At 38.4% G+C, this 24,232-nt stretch overlaps 3 protein-coding genes across 3 annotated transcripts; all 3 read left to right on the top strand.

Annotated features, from left to right (window-relative positions):
• The first annotated feature begins 228 nt into the window (after positions 1–228).
• LOC307143260 (uncharacterized protein) lies at positions 229–3,887 on the top strand. The gene is made up of 2 exons (XM_079844680.1): positions 229–338; positions 2,349–3,887. Exons 1-2 carry the CDS (start codon positions 333–335, stop codon positions 3,312–3,314), a joined length of 972 nt encoding a protein of 323 aa, XP_079700806.1. The 5' UTR covers positions 229–332; the 3' UTR covers positions 3,315–3,887.
• A 10,796-nt stretch (positions 3,888–14,683) lies between these two features.
• LOC307143509 (uncharacterized protein) lies at positions 14,684–18,336 on the top strand. The gene is made up of 2 exons (XM_079845138.1): positions 14,684–14,793; positions 16,798–18,336. The coding sequence occupies exons 1-2, from the start codon at positions 14,788–14,790 to the stop codon at positions 17,761–17,763; spliced, it is 972 nt and encodes a 323-aa protein (XP_079701264.1). The 5' UTR covers positions 14,684–14,787; the 3' UTR covers positions 17,764–18,336.
• A 1,964-nt stretch (positions 18,337–20,300) lies between these two features.
• On the top strand, positions 20,301–23,959 carry LOC307143758 (uncharacterized protein). Its single transcript, XM_079845519.1, has 2 exons — positions 20,301–20,410; positions 22,421–23,959. The coding sequence occupies exons 1-2, from the start codon at positions 20,405–20,407 to the stop codon at positions 23,384–23,386; spliced, it is 972 nt and encodes a 323-aa protein (XP_079701645.1). The 5' UTR covers positions 20,301–20,404; the 3' UTR covers positions 23,387–23,959.
• Positions 23,960–24,232: the final 273 nt, after the last annotated feature.

Genomic DNA, 24,232 nt, shown 5'->3' with positions numbered 1-24,232 from the left:
AAGAAAAGAAAAGAAAAAAGTAAGTGAGCTATTTAGTTGTAAATTTGAAAAGTAATGCGTTACTTTACGAATGAGTTGTAAAAAGTATGATTCTTATGTAAGTCAAGCTCCTTTGAATGTGCCACTCCCAAGAGGGAAGCAGGTGGTGAGCGCTGGGATCGAACCAGCAACCTCCTGCATATGAGTTTGATGGTTTAGACCACTGGACCACCGTAGCCCCTCCCCTTTGGTGTGTTTTGTCGTTTAATCCCAACGATGGCGTTATTTGAGCTGTTGACAATCGGATCTATTGAATTTACAACACGTGAAATCATCCACTTCTGCCGACATACATGAAAGTAAGTGGCCGGTGAATTGAGGGAACTTTAAAGTTACTTACACAATGTGTTATATCTGATATGAATAAAACTCCTTGTCTAAGTATAGTGGGAAAGGGGTTGTTTTTACTGATTTGTATAGGCATCCGCGTGGATTGCACAAACTCTACATCTGTATTGGTTTGCTGCTACTTATGTATATTTAATAATATGTCTGAAACCTATAATAAACAAACACACGCGGTTGAAAACAGTGAATAGTTGTTGTTGTTGTTGTTCTGTATGCATACGATGAGCGCGTCTTTCGCTGGCCCAGCGCCAACGTGAGTCAACGCCGCGAGAGCGTTTAGATTTGGGAGTTGATCGCGTGATATACGCTGACCGCTCTAACCACAGCGGCGTGGGACTAGTCTGACCTGTGTGGTAGTACTGCGCGAAAGAGTTGAACTAACTTCACAAAAACGAAAGAACCTTTGTCCATTTTTCTGTTTCGTATTCGTTATCACTACGTTTGGCCAATAGCAAGGCTGCGTGTTTGCATAAGCTGCAAAGCATTATGGGTAATACTACCGTTGTGGATTTTAAAACGGCATATTAAGCAAATAAACGTACAATTTGCATTCGTCTTATGGTTCATATGTCTATATTTGATTGTGCAAGTATAGCAAACGTGTAAAAGTCGCAGGCTAAATTTTATGTTACCGTCAAAGAGAAACAGAGGTCGAATCGGTGGCATATATACTCAGCGACAATTCAACTGATTCTGGTAAGGGACCAATTGCAGTGGTATTCGGACATATTCTTCCTTGCTTGCATATGGATAATATGCTAGGATTTCCTGTGCAGGTCAGATGGTCGACCCGATTGGCCCTGTAGGCCCTTGCCAATATATGTGTGTATGAAAATACATGCATATATATGTTTTATTTTAATAAATTAACTTGTAAATAAATACTGTGTTTTTAGCTTGCTGCCGAAGCATCATTTCTCATTTTAATGCAGTTCCATCATTTCTCATTCTTAATGCAGTTACACTTGATGCTCTAAAATAAAGTTTATCCGACCAGACTTTGATATCTCCACCCGAAACCGTTTCTCCCCTCTCCCCTCTTCTTGAGATCTTCCCTGACCTTGTACCCTATAGACGAGTGTCCCGGGCACTTCCGGTTTACTTCCTGTTTCTGCCAAGAACTTCCGGCCCAGGCTGAGTAGTAGTGTAAAAATGGCGTTGGAATGGCAACATTCGACCGAAAAGCTTGTTAAAAATGGTCTTTTGACCATTCCGCATCCAAGTAAGGTAACATCATGGGCGGACAACATGTCGATATGGCCCAGCATAACAACATCCAAGATCTTTTCTTATTTTATTGATTCCATGGTCGGTGGATGGGAATGCAATTAATAACCTGAAAAGCTCTGAGGCGTTTCAGTACCTCCATTCAGGCAAAGTGGGCTGTGTACTTTTACACGATATGGGCAGTTTAATTTACCTAAAGGCCGATGTTCAACCAAGCCAGTCCGTTAACAATTCAGCGCATAATGCCTGGGTTTTGGTTACCAAGACGGGAGATGCGGAGACTGCAGGCTGTACCTGTATCGCCGGACCCGGACGTTCCTGTAGCCATGATATAATGACGTAGCCAAAATATTAACCATAAAAACTGTTTACATTTGCTTGTACTTGGGATGAAGTAAACATCTGTTGAGTTTTTTTTAACATAAATTGTTTGATTATGTTGAATTAAAAACCCAGAAATGCAGCGGGTATTTTCTTTTATTATTCTTTTCATATTTTTCCAGATTTTTTTATATAAGTCTAAATAAACTCAGACATAAAGGGGTTAAACATTGATGTTAATGGCTGCAGGCCCAGCTCATTAATTGTTTTGAAAAGTAACAAAAACGCTCTACCCTCATCATACCCTTGTTATTTTGATTTACAAAATGTTTTCTCTACAAGAAGTCAATTGTGCTGTGACGCTCAAACCATTATTTAAAAAGTGTGTGATTTTTGTTTCTATCTGTCTGCAGGTAGAAAATGCTGTGAGGCAAGGGAAGACAGGGCTTGCCTGCACTGATGTGCAGAATTGCTGGAATGCCGGGACAACAAGCAATACTGGGCAGCAAAAAATCAGAGATGTGTCTTTCCAAAGACACAGCAGAAATAACCTATACCAACCAGCATCACAGGCATCCTCCTCCAGCATAGTTTCTACACCTAGTCGCAAGGTAAAAGTCCATGAGACACTGGAAGAATGGCAAAATCACTGTCTCTCCACACCAATAGCGGCACGTTTTACTGCACCTGGCAGTGGACTAATGCAGCTCACTTTTAACACCAGCCTCCCTGCTCAGTCTGCCAAGACATCAAAAGCTCCACTGCCCCTACATCATGGTGATCACAGCACACAACTTGAATGTGAGAAATGTAGGGCATTCTACACCACATACATTGACATGACCACAACCCAATTTATGTACATTGAGCAGCACACAAAAGAGCAGAGCAGGGAACAACTGTGGCATGACATGCGACGGGTACGGATAACAGCAAGCACAGCCAAGAATGTGCCAGTTCGGGCTACCACAGCACCAGACAAATTCTTGTCTGAACACCTCCATCCTACCTTTCACGGTAACGCAGCAACCCGGCAAGGAGCAGAGGGTGAAGAGCACGCCAGGCAATACCTGCAAGACCAAGGTCATGACATCAATGTGAAAGGTTTGGTGGTTTGCCCGAGTGAGCCATGGCTTGCTGCGAGTCCGGATGGTGTCATGAACAGAGACACACTACTGGAGATCAAGTGCCCTGTCTTAGTCAAAAACCAGTCCCTTACTGAAGCACTTGCTGCTAAAAGCAGTGAGATCAAACGCATGCCCACAGGGGAATTCCATCTGTCCTTCAATGGGCCAAAGGGATATTACATGCAGGTGCAACTGGGCATGCACTGCCCCGGGGCTACGGCAAGCCTTGTTGGTGATTTGGAGCAACACTGAATGTCTGCAGCTCAACGTGCTCTACGACCCAACCTTTGTTGAGGGACATATCTCAAGGCTACACTCCTTCTATTTCACCCACATGTTGCCAAAAGTTGTCGATGACTTCGATGATGGAAGGCTGGAGTTGTGTTCCAGATACATGGATGTTGTAAAATCAGCATGACCTGCTTATGTGTACTGGGGGTGATTAGTCATTCCTTTTTTAACCCCTTGTCCCTTGTTGTCACAGATTTGTGACAAATCCTTTCTAGCTTTTATTTATTTGTATCAAACTGATTTATTTTCTTTTACTTACTCTTATTTATTTTATATCAGTCACTTATTTCTTTATTTATTAATTTTATTGATTTAATATTTTATTCCAGTCTTTTTCTTTTTGTGATATTGTGAGATTTTTTTCCTGTATTTACTTTGTTTTTATTTAATTTAAAAAAATCATACATTAAGGAGTTAATGAAATTGTCCCTTTGTTATGGAATAGGATCAATAGAAATTAATTCATTTCTTCTCAAATCAATTTGTTTATTGTCATGTGTCAATATTTACAATACAAGAAAAAGAATAGCACTCAAAAGTTTTTTTTTTTTTTTAAACTCTGTTTTGTCTTATCAATAATCACAACACCAGAACGGGAACAATAACAATAAATGTACACAGGTTTTTATAGCTGAAAATTATTTATATATATATATATATATATATATATATATATATATATATATATATATATATATATATATATATATATATATATATATATATATATATATATATATATATATATATTAAATATATATATTAAATATATATAAAATAAAGGAATATGTACAATAAAAAAAAAAAAACCACCACCAGAAAGGGAACATACAGTATGGTATGGGAGCTGCTCTGTTGCGGAGCGCAAGGCACTGCAGCGGGTGGTGAAAACTGCCCAGCGCATCACAGGGACTCCACTACCTGCCATCGAGCACATCCAGAGGAAACGCTGCCTGCATCGAGCTCGCAGCATCCTCAAGGACTCCTCTCACCCAGCCCACAGACTGTTTTCTATCCTGCCCTCCGGCAGGCGTTTCAGGATCCTCCGAACCAGGACCAGCAGACTTAAGAACAGTTTTTTCCCCAGAGCTGTCTCCTTACTGAACTCAAACCCCCGTTGATCCACTTCCCTCATATACTGATAACTCTCCTACCTCACATCCGCCTTCACTTTGTTATTTGCACTACCGACTGTTTATTAGAGTCACAACTGTTTATTTATGCATTTTGCACTACCATACCATAACTGGATTATGCTCATTTGCACTGCCGACTGTTATTTACAGTACCAACTGTTTACATTTGTATTTTGCACCGTACTTCTAACTGTAATATGCAATCACTTTCCACTGCACTTTTACACTTTTTTTCGGATAGCTTCTGTCCATAATTTATTGCACTACCTTAATCCACTGCCATATTCCTCATTTTAGCCTAACATATCATTGTATACCTCTATCTGTAAAATTCTGTTTATAGTAATAGCCATCTGTATGTTATATTATATTCATAGTACATATCCACCTGTAAATTCTGTTTATAGTATTAACCATCTGTATATTATTCACTGTACATATTCACCTGTAAATTCTGTTTATAGTAATAACCATCTCTCTATTTATAGATATATTTATATATACTCAGTACATATCCATGTCCTGCACTTATGCAAACGTTGTATATCCTGCACTTGCTGCTATTGCACTTCTGGTTAGACCTAAACTGCATTTCGTTGCCTTGTACTTGTACTTGTGTAATGACAATAAAGTTGAATCTAATCTAATCTAATCTAAAAACTAAAATAAATTTACACCGGTTTTTCTAGCTGAAAGTATATGTGTATATGTATGTATATATATATATATATATATATATATATAAAAAGGAATATGTACAATAAAAAAACAAACAACTGCAGGTAACCCCGGTTTTACTTTTCATAGGGACTTAAACCTCATGTGGCAGTCGTATGAGTCTGGACCTCATGTTTGCTAAAGCATATAAAAAAAAAAAAGTTGTTTTATTTAACATTGAATTATTGTATGTTTGCATAGTACTCCTGCTTTTGCATTTGACTGATTTGATTAATTTTGAGGAGTACAGAATGTTTATTGTGCAAGTGAGATAAATAAATGCTCCCACTTAGTCTAGAAGTACAATAACCATGATGTTTCCGCACAAGGCCTCTGCAGTTGTTTTTGTCAACATGGGGGCAGGAGAGCTGTCAGTCGAATGAATGTGAAAAAGTAAGTTGCCTTGTTACTACCTTAATAAAAAAAGAAAAGAAAAGAAAAAAGTAAGTGAGCTATTTAGTTGTAAATTTGAAAAGTAATGCGTTACTTTACGAATGAGTTGTAAAAAGTATGATTCTTATGTAAGTCAAGCTCCTTTGAATGTGCCACTCCCAAGAGGGAAGCAGGTGGTGAGCGCTGGGATCGAACCAGCAACCTCCTGCATATGAGTTTGATGGTTTAGACCACTGGACCACCGTAGCCCCTCCCCTTTGGTGTGTTTTGTCGTTTAATCCCAACGATGGCGTTATTTGAGCTGTTGACAATCGGATCTATTGAATTTACAACACGTGAAATCATCCACTTCTGCCGACATACATGAAAGTAAGTGGCCGGTGAATTGAGGGAACTTTAAAGTTACTTACACAATGTGTTATATCTGATATGAATAAAACTCCTTGTCTAAGTATAGTGGGAAAGGGGTTGTTTTTACTGATTTGTATAGGCATCCGCGTGGATTGCACAAACTCTACATCTGTATTGGTTTGCTGCTACTTATGTATATTTAATAATATGTCTGAAACCTATAATAAACAAACACACGCGGTTGAAAACAGTGAATAGTTGTTGTTGTTGTTGTTCTGTATGCATACGATGAGCGCGTCTTTCGCTGGCCCAGCGCCAACGTGAGTCAACGCCGCGAGAGCGTTTAGATTTGGGAGTTGATCGCGTGATATACGCTGACCGCTCTAACCACAGCGGCGTGGGACTAGTCTGACCTGTGTGGTAGTACTGCGAAAGAGTTGAACTAACTTCACAAAAACGAAAGAACCTTTGTCCATTTTTCTGTTTCGTATTCGTTATCACTACGTTTGGCCAATAGCAAGGCTGCGTGTTTGCATAAGCTGCAAAGCATTATGGGTAATACTACCGTTGTGGATTTTAAAACGGCATATTAAGCAAATAAACGTACAATTTGCATTCGTCTTATGGTTCATATGTCTATATTTGATTGTGCAAGTATAGCAAACGTGTAAAAGTCGCAGGCTAAATTTTATGTTACCGTCAAAGAGAAACAGAGGTCGTATCGGTGGCATATATACTCAGCGACAATTCAACTGATTCTGCTTATGTGTACTGGGGGTGATTAGTCATTCCTTTTTTAACCCCTTGTCCCTTGTTGTCACAGATTTGTGACAAATCCTTTCTAGCTTTTATTTATTTGTATCAAACTGATTTATTTTCTTTTACTTACTCTTATTTATTTTATATCAGTCACTTATTTCTTTATTTATTAATTTTATTGATTTAATATTTTATTCCAGTCTTTTTCTTTTTGTGATATTGTGAGATTTTTTTCCTGTATTTACTTTGTTTTTATTTAATTTAAAAAAATCATACATTAAGGAGTTAATGAAATTGTCCCTTTGTTATGGAATAGGATCAATAGAAATTAATTCATTTCTTCTCAAATCAATTTGTTTATTGTCATGTATCAATATTTACAATACAAGAAAAAGAATAGCACTCAAAAGGTTTTTTTTTTTTTTAAACTCTGTTTTGTCTTATCAATAATCACAACACCAGAACGGGAACAATAACAATAAATGTACACAGGTTTTTATAGCTGAAATTATTTATATATATATATATATATATATATATATATATATATATATATATATATATATATATATATATATATATATATATATATATATATATATATATATATATATTAAATATATATATTAAATATATATAAAATAAAGGAATATGTACAATAAAAAAAAAAAAACCACCACCAGAAAGGGAACATACAGTATGGTATGGGAGCTGCTCTGTTGCGGAGCGCAAGGCACTGCAGCGGGTGGTGAAAACTGCCCAGCGCATCACAGGGACTCCACTACCTGCCATCGAGCACATCCAGAGGAAACGCTGCCTGCATCGAGCTCGCAGCATCCTCAAGGACTCCTCTCACCCAGCCCACAGACTGTTTTCTATCCTGCCCTCCGGCAGGCGTTTCAGGATCCTCCGAACCAGGACCAGCAGACTTAAGAACAGTTTTTTCCCCAGAGCTGTCTCCTTACTGAACTCAAACCCCCGTTGATCCACTTCCCTCATATACTGATAACTCTCCTACCTCACATCCGCCTTCACTTTGTTATTTGCACTACCGACTGTTTATTAGAGTCACAACTGTTTATTTATGCATTTTGCACTACCATACCATAACTGGATTATGCTCATTTGCACTGCCGACTGTTATTTACAGTACCAACTGTTTACATTTGTATTTTGCACCGTACTTCTAACTGTAATATGCAATCACTTTCCACTGCACTTTTACACTTTTTTTCGGATAGCTTCTGTCCATAATTTATTGCACTACCTTAATCCACTGCCATATTCCTCATTTTAGCCTAACATATCATTGTATACCTCTATCTGTAAAATTCTGTTTATAGTAATAGCCATCTGTATGTTATATTATATTCATAGTACATATCCACCTGTAAATTCTGTTTATAGTATTAACCATCTGTATATTATTCACTGTACATATTCACCTGTAAATTCTGTTTATAGTAATAACCATCTCTCTATTTATAGATATATTTATATATACTCAGTACATATCCATGTCCTGCACTTATGCAAACGTTGTATATCCTGCACTTGCTGCTATTGCACTTCTGGTTAGACCTAAACTGCATTTCGTTGCCTTGTACTTGTACTTGTGTAATGACAATAAAGTTGAATCTAATCTAATCTAATCTAAAAACTAAAATAAATTTACACCGGTTTTTCTAGCTGAAAGTATATGTGTATATGTATGTATATATATATATATATATATATAAAAAGGAATATGTACAATAAAAAAACAAACAACTGCAGGTAACCCCGGTTTTACTTTTCATAGGGACTTAAACCTCATGTGGCAGTCGTATGAGTCTGGACCTCATGTTTGCTAAAGCATATAAAAAAAAAAAAGTTGTTTTATTTAACATTGAATTATTGTATGTTTGCATAGTACTCCTGCTTTTGCATTTGACTGATTTGATTAATTTTGAGGAGTACAGAATGTTTATTGTGCAAGTGAGATAAATAAATGCTCCCACTTAGTCTAGAAGTACAATAACCATGATGTTTCCGCACAAGGCCTCTGCAGTTGTTTTTGTCAACATGGGGGCAGGAGAGCTGTCAGTCGAATGAATGTGAAAAAGTAAGTTGCCTTGTTACTACCTTAATAAAAAAAGAAAAGAAAAGAAAAAAGTAAGTGAGCTATTTAGTTGTAAATTTGAAAAGTAATGCGTTACTTTACGAATGAGTTGTAAAAAGTATGATTCTTATGTAAGTCAAGCTCCTTTGAATGTGCCACTCCCAAGAGGGAAGCAGGTGGTGAGCGCTGGGATCGAACCAGCAACCTCCTGCATATGAGTTTGATGGTTTAGACCACTGGACCACCGTAGCCCCTCCCCTTTGGTGTGTTTTGTCGTTTAATCCCAACGATGGCGTTATTTGAGCTGTTGACAATCGGATCTATTGAATTTACAACACGTGAAATCATCCACTTCTGCCGACATACATGAAAGTAAGTGGCCGGTGAATTGAGGGAACTTTAAAGTTACTTACACAATGTGTTATATCTGATATGAATAAAACTCCTTGTCTAAGTATAGTGGGAAAGGGGTTGTTTTTACTGATTTGTATAGGCATCCGCGTGGATTGCACAAACTCTACATCTGTATTGGTTTGCTGCTACTTATGTATATTTAATAATATGTCTGAAACCTATAATAAACAAACACACGCGGTTGAAAACAGTGAATAGTTGTTGTTGTTCTGTATGCATACGATGAGCGCGTCTTTCGCTGGCCCAGCGCCAACGTGAGTCAACGCCGCGAGAGCGTTTAGATTTGGGAGTTGATCGCGTGATATACGCTGACCGCTCTAACCACAGCGGCGTGGGACTAGTCTGACCTGTGTGGTAGTACTGCGCGAAAGAGTTGAACTAACTTCACAAAAACGAAAGAACCTTTGTCCATTTTTCTGTTTCGTATTCGTTATCACTACGTTTGGCCAATAGCAAGGCTGCGTGTTTGCATAAGCTGCAAAGCATTATGGGTAATACTACCGTTGTGGATTTTAAAACGGCATATTAAGCAAATAAACGTACAATTTGCATTCGTCTTATGGTTCATATGTCTATATTTGATTGTGCAAGTATAGCAAACGTGTAAAAGTCGCAGGCTAAATTTTATGTTACCGTCAAAGAGAAACAGAGGTCGAATCGGTGGCATATATACTCAGCGACAATTCAACTGATTCTGGTAAGGGACCAATTGCAGTGGTATTCGGACATATTCTTCCTTGCTTGCATATGGATAATATGCTAGGATTTCCTGTGCAGGTCAGATGGTCGACCCGATTGGCCCTGTAGGCCCTTGCCAATATATGTGTGTATGAAAATACATGCATATATATGTTTTATTTTAATAAATTAACTTGTAAATAAATACTGTGTTTTTAGCTTGCTGCCGAAGCATCATTTCTCATTTTAATGCAGTTCCATCATTTCTCATTCTTAATGCAGTTACACTTGATGCTCTAAAATAAAGTTTATCCGACCAGACTTTGATATCTCCACCCGAAACCGTTTCTCCCCTCTCCCCTCTTCTTGAGATCTTCCCTGACCTTGTACCCTATAGACGAGTGTCCCGGGCACTTCCGGTTTACTTCCTGTTTCTGCCAAGAACTTCCGGCCCAGGCTGAGTAGTAGTGTAAAAATGGCGTTGGAATGGCAACATTCGACCGAAAAGCTTGTTAAAAATGGTCTTTTGACCATTCCGCATCCAAGTAAGGTAACATCATGGGCGGACAACATGTCGATATGGCCCAGCATAACAACATCCAAGATCTTTTCTTATTTTATTGATTCCATGGTCGGTGGATGGGAATGCAATTAATAACCTGAAAAGCTCTGAGGCGTTTCAGTACCTCCATTCAGGCAAAGTGGGCTGTGTACTTTTACACGATATGGGCAGTTTAATTTACCTAAAGGCCGATGTTCAACCAAGCCAGTCCGTTAACAATTCAGCGCATAATGCCTGGGTTTTGGTTACCAAGACGGGAGATGCGGAGACTGCAGGCTGTACCTGTATCGCCGGACCCGGACGTTCCTGTAGCCATGATATAATGACGTAGCCAAAATATTAACCATAAAAACTGTTTACATTTGCTTGTACTTGGGATGAAGTAAACATCTGTTGAGTTTTTTTTAACATAAATTGTTTGATTATGTTGAATTAAAAACCCAGAAATGCAGCGGGTATTTTCTTTTATTATTCTTTTCATATTTTTCCAGATTTTTTTATATAAGTCTAAATAAACTCAGACATAAAGGGGTTAAACATTGATGTTAATGGCTGCAGGCCCAGCTCATTAATTGTTTTGAAAAGTAACAAAAACGCTCTACCCTCATCATACCCTTGTTATTTTGATTTACAAAATGTTTTCTCTACAAGAAGTCAATTGTGCTGTGACGCTCAAACCATTATTTAAAAAGTGTGTGATTTTTGTTTCTATCTGTCTGCAGGTAGAAAATGCTGTGAGGCAAGGGAAGACAGGGCTTGCCTGCACTGATGTGCAGAATTGCTGGAATGCCGGGACAACAAGCAATACTGGGCAGCAAAAAATCAGAGATGTGTCTTTCCAAAGACACAGCAGAAATAACCTATACCAACCAGCATCACAGGCATCCTCCTCCAGCATAGTTTCTACACCTAGTCGCAAGGTAAAAGTCCATGAGACACTGGAAGAATGGCAAAATCACTGTCTCTCCACACCAATAGCGGCACGTTTTACTGCACCTGGCAGCGGACTAATGCAGCTCACTTTTAACACCAGCCTCCCTGCTCAGTCTGCCAAGACATCAAAAGCTCCACTGCCCCTACATCATGGTGATCACAGCACACAACTTGAATGTGAGAAATGTAGGGCATTCTACACCACATACATTGACATGACCACAACCCAATTTATGTACATTGAGCAGCACACAAAAGAGCAGAGCAGGGAACAACTGTGGCATGACATGCGACGGGTACGGATAACAGCAAGCACAGCCAAGAATGTGCCAGTTCGGGCTACCACAGCACCAGACAAATTCTTGTCTGAACACCTCCATCCTACCTTTCACGGTAACGCAGCAACCCGGCAAGGAGCAGAGGGTGAAGAGCACGCCAGGCAATACCTGCAAGACCAAGGTCATGACATCAATGTGAAAGGTTTGGTGGTTTGCCCGAGTGAGCCATGGCTTGCTGCGAGTCCGGATGGTGTCATGAACAGAGACACACTACTGGAGATCAAGTGCCCTGTCTTAGTCAAAAACCAGTCCCTTACTGAAGCACTTGCTGCTAAAAGCAGTGAGATCAAACGCATGCCCACAGGGGAATTCCATCTGTCCTTCAATGGGCCAAAGGGATATTACATGCAGGTGCAACTGGGCATGCACTGCCCCGGGGCTACGGCAAGCCTTGTTGGTGATTTGGAGCAACACTGAATGTCTGCAGCTCAACGTGCTCTACGACCCAACCTTTGTTGAGGGACATATCTCAAGGCTACACTCCTTCTATTTCACCCACATGTTGCCAAAAGTTGTCGATGACTTCGATGATGGAAGGCTGGAGTTGTGTTCCAGATACATGGATGTTGTAAAATCAGCATGACCTGCTTATGTGTACTGGGGGTGATTAGTCATTCCTTTTTTAACCCCTTGTCCCTTGTTGTCACAGATTTGTGACAAATCCTTTCTAGCTTTTATTTATTTGTATCAAACTGATTTATTTTCTTTTACTTACTCTTATTTATTTTATATCAGTCACTTATTTCTTTATTTATTAATTTTATTGATTTAATATTTTATTCCAGTCTTTTTCTTTTTGTGATATTGTGAGATTTTTTTCCTGTATTTACTTTGTTTTTATTTAATTTAAAAAAATCATACATTAAGGAGTTAATGAAATTGTCCCTTTGTTATGGAATAGGATCAATAGAAATTAATTCATTTCTTCTCAAATCAATTTGTTTATTGTCATGTGTCAATATTTACAATACAAGAAAAAGAATAGCACTCAAAAGTTTTTTTTTTTTTTTAAACTCTGTTTTGTCTTATCAATAATCACAACACCAGAACGGGAACAATAACAATAAATGTACACAGGTTTTTATAGCTGAAATTATTTATATATATATATATATATATATATATATATATATATATATATATATATATATATATATATATATATATATATATATATATATATATATATATATATATTAAATATATATATTAAATATATATAAAATAAAGGAATATGTACAATAAAAAAAAAAAAACCACCACCAGAAAGGGAACATACAGTATGGTATGGGAGCTGCTCTGTTGCGGAGCGCAAGGCACTGCAGCGGGTGGTGAAAACTGCCCAGCGCATCACAGGGACTCCACTACCTGCCATCGAGCACATCCAGAGGAAACGCTGCCTGCATCGAGCTCGCAGCATCCTCAAGGACTCCTCTCACCCAGCCCACAGACTGTTTTCTATCCTGCCCTCCGGCAGGCGTTTCAGGATCCTCCGAACCAGGACCAGCAGACTTAAGAACAGTTTTTTCCCCAGAGCTGTCTCCTTACTGAACTCAAACCCCCGTTGATCCACTTCCCTCATATACTGATAACTCTCCTACCTCACATCCGCCTTCACTTTGTTATTTGCACTACCGACTGTTTATTAGAGTCACAACTGTTTATTTATGCATTTTGCACTACCATACCATAACTGGATTATGCTCATTTGCACTGCCGACTGTTATTTACAGTACCAACTGTTTACATTTGTATTTTGCACCGTACTTCTAACTGTAATATGCAATCACTTTCCACTGCACTTTTACACTTTTTTTCGGATAGCTTCTGTCCATAATTTATTGCACTACCTTAATCCACTGCCATATTCCTCATTTTAGCCTAACATATCATTGTATACCTCTATCTGTAAAATTCTGTTTATAGTAATAGCCATCTGTATGTTATATTATATTCATAGTACATATCCACCTGTAAATTCTGTTTATAGTATTAACCATCTGTATATTATTCACTGTACATATTCACCTGTAAATTCTGTTTATAGTAATAACCATCTCTCTATTTATAGATATATTTATATATACTCAGTACATATCCATGTCCTGCACTTATGCAAACGTTGTATATCCTGCACTTGCTGCTATTGCACTTCTGGTTAGACCTAAACTGCATTTCGTTGCCTTGTACTTGTACTTGTGTAATGACAATAAAGTTGAATCTAATCTAATCTAATCTAAAAACTAAAATAAATTTACACCGGTTTTTCTAGCTGAAAGTATATGTGTATATGTATGTATATATATATATATATATATATAAAAAGGAATATGTACAATAAAAAAACAAACAACTGCAGGTAACCCCGGTTTTACTTTTCATAGGGACTTAAACCTCATGTGGCAGTCGTATGAGTCTGGACCTCATGTTTGCTAAAGCATATATAAAAAAAAAAAAGTTGTTTTATTTAACATTGAATTATTGTATGTTTGCATAGTACTCCTGCTTTTGCATTTGACTGATTTGATTAATTTTGAGGAGTACAGAATGTTTATTGTGCAAGTGAGATAAATAAATGCTCCCACTTAGTCTAGAAGTACAATAACCATGATGTTTCCGCACAAGGCCTCTGCAGTTGTTTTTGTCAACATGGGGGCAGGAGAGCTGTCAGTCGAATGAATGTGAAAAAGTAAGTTGCCTTGTTACTACCTTAATAAAAAAAGAAAAGAAAAGAAAAAAGTAAGTGAGCTATTTAGTTGTAAATTTGAAAAGTAATGCGTTACTTTACGAATGAGTTGTAAAAAGTATGATTCTTATGTAAGTCAAGCTCCTTTGAATGTGCCACTCCCAAGAGGGAAGCAGGTGGTGAGCGCTGGGATCGAACCAGCAACCTCCTGCATATGAGTTTGATGGTTTAGACCACTGGACCACCGTAGCCCCTCCCCTTTGGTGTGTTTTGTCGTTTAATCCCAACGATGGCGTTATTTGAGCTGTTGACAATCGGATCTATTGAATTTACAACACGTGAAATCATCCACTTCTGCCGACATACATGAAAGTAAGTGGCCGGTGAATTGAGGGAACTTTAAAGTTACTTACACAATGTGTTATATCTGATATGAATAAAACTCCTTGTCTAAGTATAGTGGGAAAGGGGTTGTTTTTACTGATTTGTATAGGCATCCGCGTGGATTGCACAAACTCTACATCTGTATTGGTTTGCTGCTACTTATGTATATTTAATAATATGTCTGAAACCTATAATAAACAAACACACGCGGTTGAAAACAGTGAATAGTTGTTGTTGTTCTGTATGCATACGATGAGCGCGTCTTTCGCTGGCCCAGCGCCAACGTGAGTCAACGCCGCGAGAGCGTTTAGATTTGGGAGTTGATCGCGTGATATACGCTGACCGCTCTAACCACAGCGGCGTGGGACTAGTCTGACCTGTGTGGTAGTACTGCGCGAAAGAGTTGAACTAACTTCACAAAAACGAAAGAACCTTTGTCCATTTTTCTGTTTCGTATTCGTTATCACTACGTTTGGCCAATAGCAAGGCTGCGTGTTTGCATAAGCTGCAAAGCATTATGGGTAATACTACCGTTGTGGATTTTAAAACGGCATATTAAGCAAATAAACGTACAATTTGCATTCGTCTTATGGTTCATATGTCTATATTTGATTGTGCAAGTATAGCAAACGTGTAAAAGTCGCAGGCTAAATTTTATGTTACCGTCAAAGAGAAACAGAGGTCGAATCGGTGGCATATATACTCAGCGACAATTCAACTGATTCTGGTAAGGGACCAATTGCAGTGGTATTCGGACATATTCTTCCTTGCTTGCATATGGATAATATGCTAGGATTTCCTGTGCAGGTCAGATGGTCGACCCGATTGGCCCTGTAGGCCCTTGCCAATATATGTGTGTATGAAAATACATGCATATATATGTTTTATTTTAATAAATTAACTTGTAAATAAATACTGTGTTTTTAGCTTGCTGCCGAAGCATCATTTCTCATTTTAATGCAGTTCCATCATTTCTCATTCTTAATGCAGTTACACTTGATGCTCTAAAATAAAGTTTATCCGACCAGACTTTGATATCTCCACCCGAAACCGTTTCTCCCCTCTCCCCTCTTCTTGAGATCTTCCCTGACCTTGTACCCTATAGACGGGTGTCCCGGGCACTTCCGGTTTACTTCCTGTTTCTGCCAAGAACTTCCGGCCCAGGCTGAGTAGTAGTGTAAAAATGGCGTTGGAATGGCAACATTCGACCGAAAAGCTTGTTAAAAATGGTCTTTTGACCATTCCGCATCCAAGTAAGGTAACATCATGGGCGGACAACATGTCGATATGGCCCAGCATAACAACATCCAAGATCTTTTCTTATTTTATTGATTCCATGGTCGGTGGATGGGAATGCAATTAATAACCTGAAAAGCTCTGAGGCGTTTCAGTACCTCCATTCAGGCAAAGTGGGCTGTGTACTTTTACACGATATGGGCAGTTTAATTTACCTAAAGGCCGATGTTCAACCAAGCCAGTCCGTTAACAATTCAGCGCATAATGCCTGGGTTTTGGTTACCAAGACGGGAGATGCGGAGACTGCAGGCTGTACCTGTATCGCCGGACCCGGACGTTCCTGTAGCCATGATATAATGACGTAGCCAAAATATTAACCATAAAAACTGTTTACATTTGCTTGTACTTGGGATGAAGTAAACATCTATTGAGTTTTTTTTAACATAAATTGTTTGATTATGTTGAATTAAAAACCCAGAAATGCAGCGGGTATTTTCTTTTATTATTCTTTTCATATTTTTCCAGATTTTTTTATATAAGTCTAAATAAACTCAGACATAAAGGGGTTAAACATTGATGTTAATGGCTGCAGGCCCAGCTCATTAATTGTTTTGAAAAGTAACAAAAACGCTCTACCCTCATCATACCCTTGTTATTTTGATTTACAAAATGTTTTCTCTACAAGAAGTCAATTGTGCTGTGACGCTCAAACCATTATTTAAAAAGTGTGTGATTTTTGTTTCTATCTGTCTGCAGGTAGAAAATGCTGTGAGGCAAGGGAAGACAGGGCTTGCCTGCACTGATGTGCAGAATTGCTGGAATGCCGGGACAACAAGCAATACTGGGCAGCAAAAAATCAGAGATGTGTCTTTCCAAAGACACAGCAGAAATAACCTATACCAACCAGCATCACAGGCATCCTCCTCCAGCATAGTTTCTACACCTAGTCGCAAGGTAAAAGTCCATGAGACACTGGAAGAATGGCAAAATCACTGTCTCTCCACACCAATAGCGGCACGTTTTACTGCACCTGGCAGTGGACTAATGCAGCTCACTTTTAACACCAGCCTCCCTGCTCAGTCTGCCAAGACATCAAAAGCTCCACTGCCCCTACATCATGGTGATCACAGCACACAACTTGAATGTGAGAAATGTAGGGCATTCTACACCACATACATTGACATGACCACAACCCAATTTATGTACATTGAGCAGCACACAAAAGAGCAGAGCAGGGAACAACTGTGGCATGACATGCGACGGGTACGGATAACAGCAAGCACAGCCAAGAATGTGCCAGTTCGGGCTACCACAGCACCAGACAAATTCTTGTCTGAACACCTCCATCCTACCTTTCACGGTAACGCAGCAACCCGGCAAGGAGCAGAGGGTGAAGAGCACGCCAGGCAATACCTGCAAGACCAAGGTCATGACATCAATGTGAAAGGTTTGGTGGTTTGCCCGAGTGAGCCATGGCTTGCTGCGAGTCCGGATGGTGTCATGAACAGAGACACACTACTGGAGATCAAGTGCCCTGTCTTAGTCAAAAACCAGTCCCTTACTGAAGCACTTGCTGCTAAAAGCAGTGAGATCAAACGCATGCCCACAGGGGAATTCCATCTGTCCTTCAATGGGCCAAAGGGATATTACATGCAGGTGCAACTGGGCATGCACTGCCCCGGGGCTACGGCAAGCCTTGTTGGTGATTTGGAGCAACACTGAATGTCTGCAGCTCAACGTGCTCTACGACCCAACCTTTGTTGAGGGACATATCTCAAGGCTACACTCCTTCTATTTCACCCACATGTTGCCAAAAGTTGTCGATGACTTCGATGATGGAAGGCTGGAGTTGTGTTCCAGATACATGGATGTTGTAAAATCAGCATGACCTGCTTATGTGTACTGGGGGTGATTAGTCATTCCTTTTTTAACCCCTTGTCCCTTGTTGTCACAGATTTGTGACAAATCCTTTCTAGCTTTTATTTATTTGTATCAAACTGATTTATTTTCTTTTACTTACTCTTATTTATTTTATATCAGTCACTTATTTCTTTATTTATTAATTTTATTGATTTAATATTTTATTCCAGTCTTTTTCTTTTTGTGATATTGTGAGATTTTTTTCCTGTATTTACTTTGTTTTTATTTAATTTAAAAAAATCATACATTAAGGAGTTAATGAAATTGTCCCTTTGTTATGGAATAGGATCAATAGAAATTAATTCATTTCTTCTCAAATCAATTTGTTTATTGTCATGTGTCAATATTTACAATACAAGAAAAAGAATAGCACTCAAAAGTTTTTTTTTTTTTTTAAACTCTGTTTTGTCTTATCAATAATCACAACACCAGAACGGGAACAATAACAATAAATGTACACAGGTTTTTATAGCTGAAATTATTTATATATATATATATATATATATATATATATATATATATATATATATATATATATATATATATATATATATATATATATATATATATATATATATATATATTAAATATATATATTAAATATATATAAAATAAAGGAATATGTACAATAAAAAAAAAAAAACCACCACCAGAAAGGGAACATACAGTATGGTATGGGAGCTGCTCTGTTGCGGAGCGCAAGGCACTGCAGCGGGTGGTGAAAACTGCCCAGCGCATCACAGGGACTCCACTACCTGCCATCGAGCACATCCAGAGGAAACGCTGCCTGCATCGAGCTCGCAGCATCCTCAAGGACTCCTCTCACCCAGCCCACAGACTGTTTTCTATCCTGCCCTCCGGCAGGCGTTTCAGGATCCTCCGAACCAGGACCAGCAGACTTAAGAACAGTTTTTTCCCCAGAGCTGTCTCCTTACTGAACTCAAACCCCCGTTGATCCACTTCCCTCATATACTGATAACTCTCCTACCTCACATCCGCCTTCACTTTGTTATTTGCACTACCGACTGTTTATTAGAGTCACAACTGTTTATTTATGCATTTTGCACTACCATACCATAACTGGATTATGCTCATTTGCACTGCCGACTGTTATTTACAGTACCAACTGTTTACATTTGTATTTTGCACCGTACTTCTAACTGTAATATGCAATCACTTTCCACTGCACTTTTACACTTTTTTTCGGATAGCTTCTGTCCATAATTTATTGCACTACCTTAATCCACTGCCATATTCCTCATTTTAGCCTAACATATCATTGTATACCTCTATCTGTAAAATTCTGTTTATAGTAATAGCCATCTGTATGTTATATTATATTCATAGTACATATCCACCTGTAAATTCTGTTTATAGTATTAACCATCTGTATATTATTCACTGTACATATTCACCTGTAAATTCTGTTTATAGTAATAACCATCTCTCTATTTATAGATATATTTATATATACTCAGTACATATCCATGTCCTGCACTTATGCAAACGTTGTATATCCTGCACTTGCTGCTATTGCACTTCTGGTTAGACCTAAACTGCATTTCGTTGCCTTGTACTTGTACTTGTGTAATGACAATAAAGTTGAATCTAATCTAATCTAATCTAAAAACTAAAATAAATTTACACCGGTTTTTCTAGCTGAAAGTATATGTGTATATGTATGTATATATATATATATATATATATATATAAAAAGGAATATGTACAATAAAAAAACAAACAACTGCAGGTAACCCCGGTTTTACTTTTCATAGGGACTTAAACCTCATGTGGCAGTCGTATGAGTCTGGACCTCATGTTTGCTAAAGCATATATAAAAAAAAAAAAGTTGTTTTATTTAACATTGAATTATTGTATGTTTGCATAGTACTCCTGCTTTTGCATTTGACTGATTTGATTAATTTTGAGGAGTACAGAATGTTTATTGTGCAAGTGAGATAAATAAATGCTCCCACTTAGTCTAGAAGTACAATAACCATGATGTTTCCGCACAAGGCCTCTGCAGTTGTTTTTGTCAACATGGGGGCAGGAGAGCTGTCAGTCGAATGAATGTGAAAAAGTAAGTTGCCTTGTTACTACCTTAATAAAAAAAGAAAAGAAAAGAAAAAAGTAAGTGAGCTATTTAGTTGTAAATTTGAAAAGTAATGCGTTACTTTACGAATGAGTTGTAAAAAGTATGATTCTTATGTAAGTCAAGCTCCTTTGAATGTGCCACTCCCAAGAGGGAAGCAGGTGGTGAGCGCTGGGATCGAACCAGCAACCTCCTGCATATGAGTTTGATGGTTTAGACCACTGGACCACCGTAGCCCCTCCCCTTTGGTGTGTTTTGTCGTTTAATCCCAACGATGGCGTTATTTGAGCTGTTGACAATCGGATCTATTGAATTTACAACACGTGAAATCATCCACTTCTGCCGACATACATGAAAGTAAGTGGCCGGTGAATTGAGGGAACTTTAAAGTTACTTACACAATGTGTTATATCTGATATGAATAAAACTCCTTGTCTAAGTATAGTGGGAAAGGGGTTGTTTTTACTGATTTGTATAGGCATCCGCGTGGATTGCACAAACTCTACATCTGTATTGGTTTGCTGCTACTTATGTATATTTAATAATATGTCTGAAACCTATAATAAACAAACACACGCGGTTGAAAACAGTGAATAGTTGTTGTTGTTGTTGTTCTGTATGCATACGATGAGCGCGTCTTTCGCTGGCCCAGCGCCAACGTGAGTCAACGCCGCGAGAGCGTTTAGATTTGGGAGTTGATCGCGTGATATACGCTGACCGCTCTAACCACAGCGGCGTGGGACTAGTCTGACCTGTGTGGTAGTACTGCGCGAAAGAGTTGAACTAACTTCACAAAAACGAAAGAACCTTTGTCCATTTTTCTGTTTCGTATTCGTTATCACTACGTTTGGCCAATAGCAAGGCTGCGTGTTTGCATAAGCTGCAAAGCATTATGGGTAATACTACCGTTGTGGATTTTAAAACGGCATATTAAGCAAATAAACGTACAATTTGCATTCGTCTTATGGTTCATATGTCTATATTTGATTGTGCAAGTATAGCAAACGTGTAAAAGTCGCAGGCTAAATTTTATGTTACCGTCAAAGAGAAACAGAGGTCGAATCGGTGGCATATATACTCAGCGACAATTCAACTGATTCTGGTAAGGGACCAATTGCAGTGGTATTCGGACATATTCTTCCTTGCTTGCATATGGATAATATGCTAGGATTTCCTGTGCAGGTCAGATGGTCGACCCGATTGGCCCTGTAGGCCCTTGCCAATATATGTGTGTATGAAAATACATGCATATATATGTTTTATTTTAATAAATTAACTTGTAAATAAATACTGTGTTTTTAGCTTGCTGCCGAAGCATCATTTCTCATTTTAATGCAGTTCCATCATTTCTCATTCTTAATGCAGTTACACTTGATGCTCTAAAATAAAGTTTATCCGACCAGACTTTGATATCTCCACCCGAAACCGTTTCTCCCCTCTCCCCTCTTCTTGAGATCTTCCCTGACCTTGTACCCTATAGACGAGTGTCCCGGGCACTTCCGGTTTACTTCCTGTTTCTGCCAAGAACTTCCGGCCCAGGCTGAGTAGTAGTGTAAAAATGGCGTTGGAATGGCAACATTCGACCGAAAAGCTTGTTAAAAATGGTCTTTTGACCATTCCGCATCCAAGTAAGGTAACATCATGGGCGGACAACATGTCGATATGGCCCAGCATAACAACATCCAAGATCTTTTCTTATTTTATTGATTCCATGGTCGGTGGATGGGAATGCAATTAATAACCTGAAAAGCTCTGAGGCGTTTCAGTACCTCCATTCAGGCAAAGTGGGCTGTGTACTTTTACACGATATGGGCAGTTTAATTTACCTAAAGGCCGATGTTCAACCAAGCCAGTCCGTTAACAATTCAGCGCATAATGCCTGGGTTTTGGTTACCAAGACGGGAGATGCGGAGACTGCAGGCTGTACCTGTATCGCCGGACCCGGACGTTCCTGTAGCCATGATATAATGACGTAGCCAAAATATTAACCATAAAAACTGTTTACATTTGCTTGTACTTGGGATGAAGTAAACATCTGTTGAGTTTTTTTTAACATAAATTGTTTGATTATGTTGAATTAAAAACCCAGAAATGCAGCGGGTATTTTCTTTTATTATTCTTTTCATATTTTTCCAGATTTTTTTATATAAGTCTAAATAAACTCAGACATAAAGGGGTTAAACATTGATGTTAATGGCTGCAGGCCCAGCTCATTAATTGTTTTGAAAAGTAACAAAAACGCTCTACCCTCATCATACCCTTGTTATTTTGATTTACAAAATGTTTTCTCTACAAGAAGTCAATTGTGCTGTGACGCTCAAACCATTATTTAAAAAGTGTGTGATTTTTGTTTCTATCTGTCTGCAGGTAGAAAATGCTGTGAGGCAAGGGAAGACAGGGCTTGCCTGCACTGATGTGCAGAATTGCTGGAATGCCGGGACAACAAGCAATACTGGGCAGCAAAAAATCAGAGATGTGTCTTTCCAAAGACACAGCAGAAATAACCTATACCAACCAGCATCACAGGCATCCTCCTCCAGCATAGTTTCTACACCTAGTCGCAAGGTAAAAGTCCATGAGACACTGGAAGAATGGCAAAATCACTGTCTCTCCACACCAATAGCGGCACGTTTTACTGCACCTGGCAGTGGACTAATGCAGCTCACTTTTAACACCAGCCTCCCTGCTCAGTCTGCCAAGACATCAAAAGCTCCACTGCCCCTACATCATGGTGATCACAGCACACAACTTGAATGTGAGAAATGTAGGGCATTCTACACCACATACATTGACATGACCACAACCCAATTTATGTACATTGAGCAGCACACAAAAGAGCAGAGCAGGGAACAACTGTGGCATGACATGCGACGGGTACGGATAACAGCAAGCACAGCCAAGAATGTGCCAGTTCGGGCTACCACAGCACCAGACAAATTCTTGTCTGAACACCTCCATCCTACCTTTCACGGTAACGCAGCAACCCGGCAAGGAGCAGAGGGTGAAGAGCACGCCAGGCAATACCTGCAAGACCAAGGTCATGACATCAATGTGAAAGGTTTGGTGGTTTGCCCGAGTGAGCCATGGCTTGCTGCGAGTCCGGATGGTGTCATGAACAGAGACACACTACTGGAGATCAAGTGCCCTGTCTTAGTCAAAAACCAGTCCCTTACTGAAGCACTTGCTGCTAAAAGCAGTGAGATCAAACGCATGCCCACAGGGGAATTCCATCTGTCCTTCAATGGGCCAAAGGGATATTACATGCAGGTGCAACTGGGCATGCACTGCCCCGGGGCTACGGCAAGCCTTGTTGGTGATTTGGAGCAACACTGAATGTCTGCAGCTCAACGTGCTCTACGACCCAACCTTTGTTGAGGGACATATCTCAAGGCTACACTCCTTCTATTTCACCCACATGTTGCCAAAAGTTGTCGATGACTTCGATGATGGAAGGCTGGAGTTGTGTTCCAGATACATGGATGTTGTAAAATCAGCATGACCTGCTTATGTGTACTGGGGGTGATTAGTCATTCCTTTTTTAACCCCTTGTCCCTTGTTGTCACAGATTTGTGACAAATCCTTTCTAGCTTTTATTTATTTGTATCAAACTGATTTATTTTCTTTTACTTACTCTTATTTATTTTATATCAGTCACTTATTTCTTTATTTATTAATTTTATTGATTTAATATTTTATTCCAGTCTTTTTCTTTTTGTGATATTGTGAGATTTTTTTCCTGTATTTACTTTGTTTTTATTTAATTTAAAAAAATCATACATTAAGGAGTTAATGAAATTGTCCCTTTGTTATGGAATAGGATCAATAGAAATTAATTCATTTCTTCTCAAATCAATTTGTTTATTGTCATGTGTCAATATTTACAATACAAGAAAAAGAATAGCACTCAAAAGTTTTTTTTTTTTTTAAACTCTGTTTTGTCTTATCAATAATCACAACACCAGAACGGGAACAATAACAATAAATGTACACAGGTTTTTATAGCTGAAATTATTTATATATATATATATATATATATATATATATATATATATATATATATATATATATATATATATATATATATATATATATATATATATATATATATATATATATATTAAATATATATATTAAATATATATAAAATAAAGGAATATGTACAATAAAAAAAAAAAAACC

The sequence above is a fragment of the Gobio gobio genome (genome assembly GCF_949357685.1).
Source record: "Gobio gobio genome assembly, chromosome: 2".
In the NCBI taxonomy this organism is placed as follows: domain Eukaryota; kingdom Metazoa; phylum Chordata; class Actinopteri; order Cypriniformes; family Gobionidae; genus Gobio; species Gobio gobio.
Note: the sequence above shows the minus strand (reverse complement) of the source record. Positions and strands in the feature narration are given on the sequence as shown.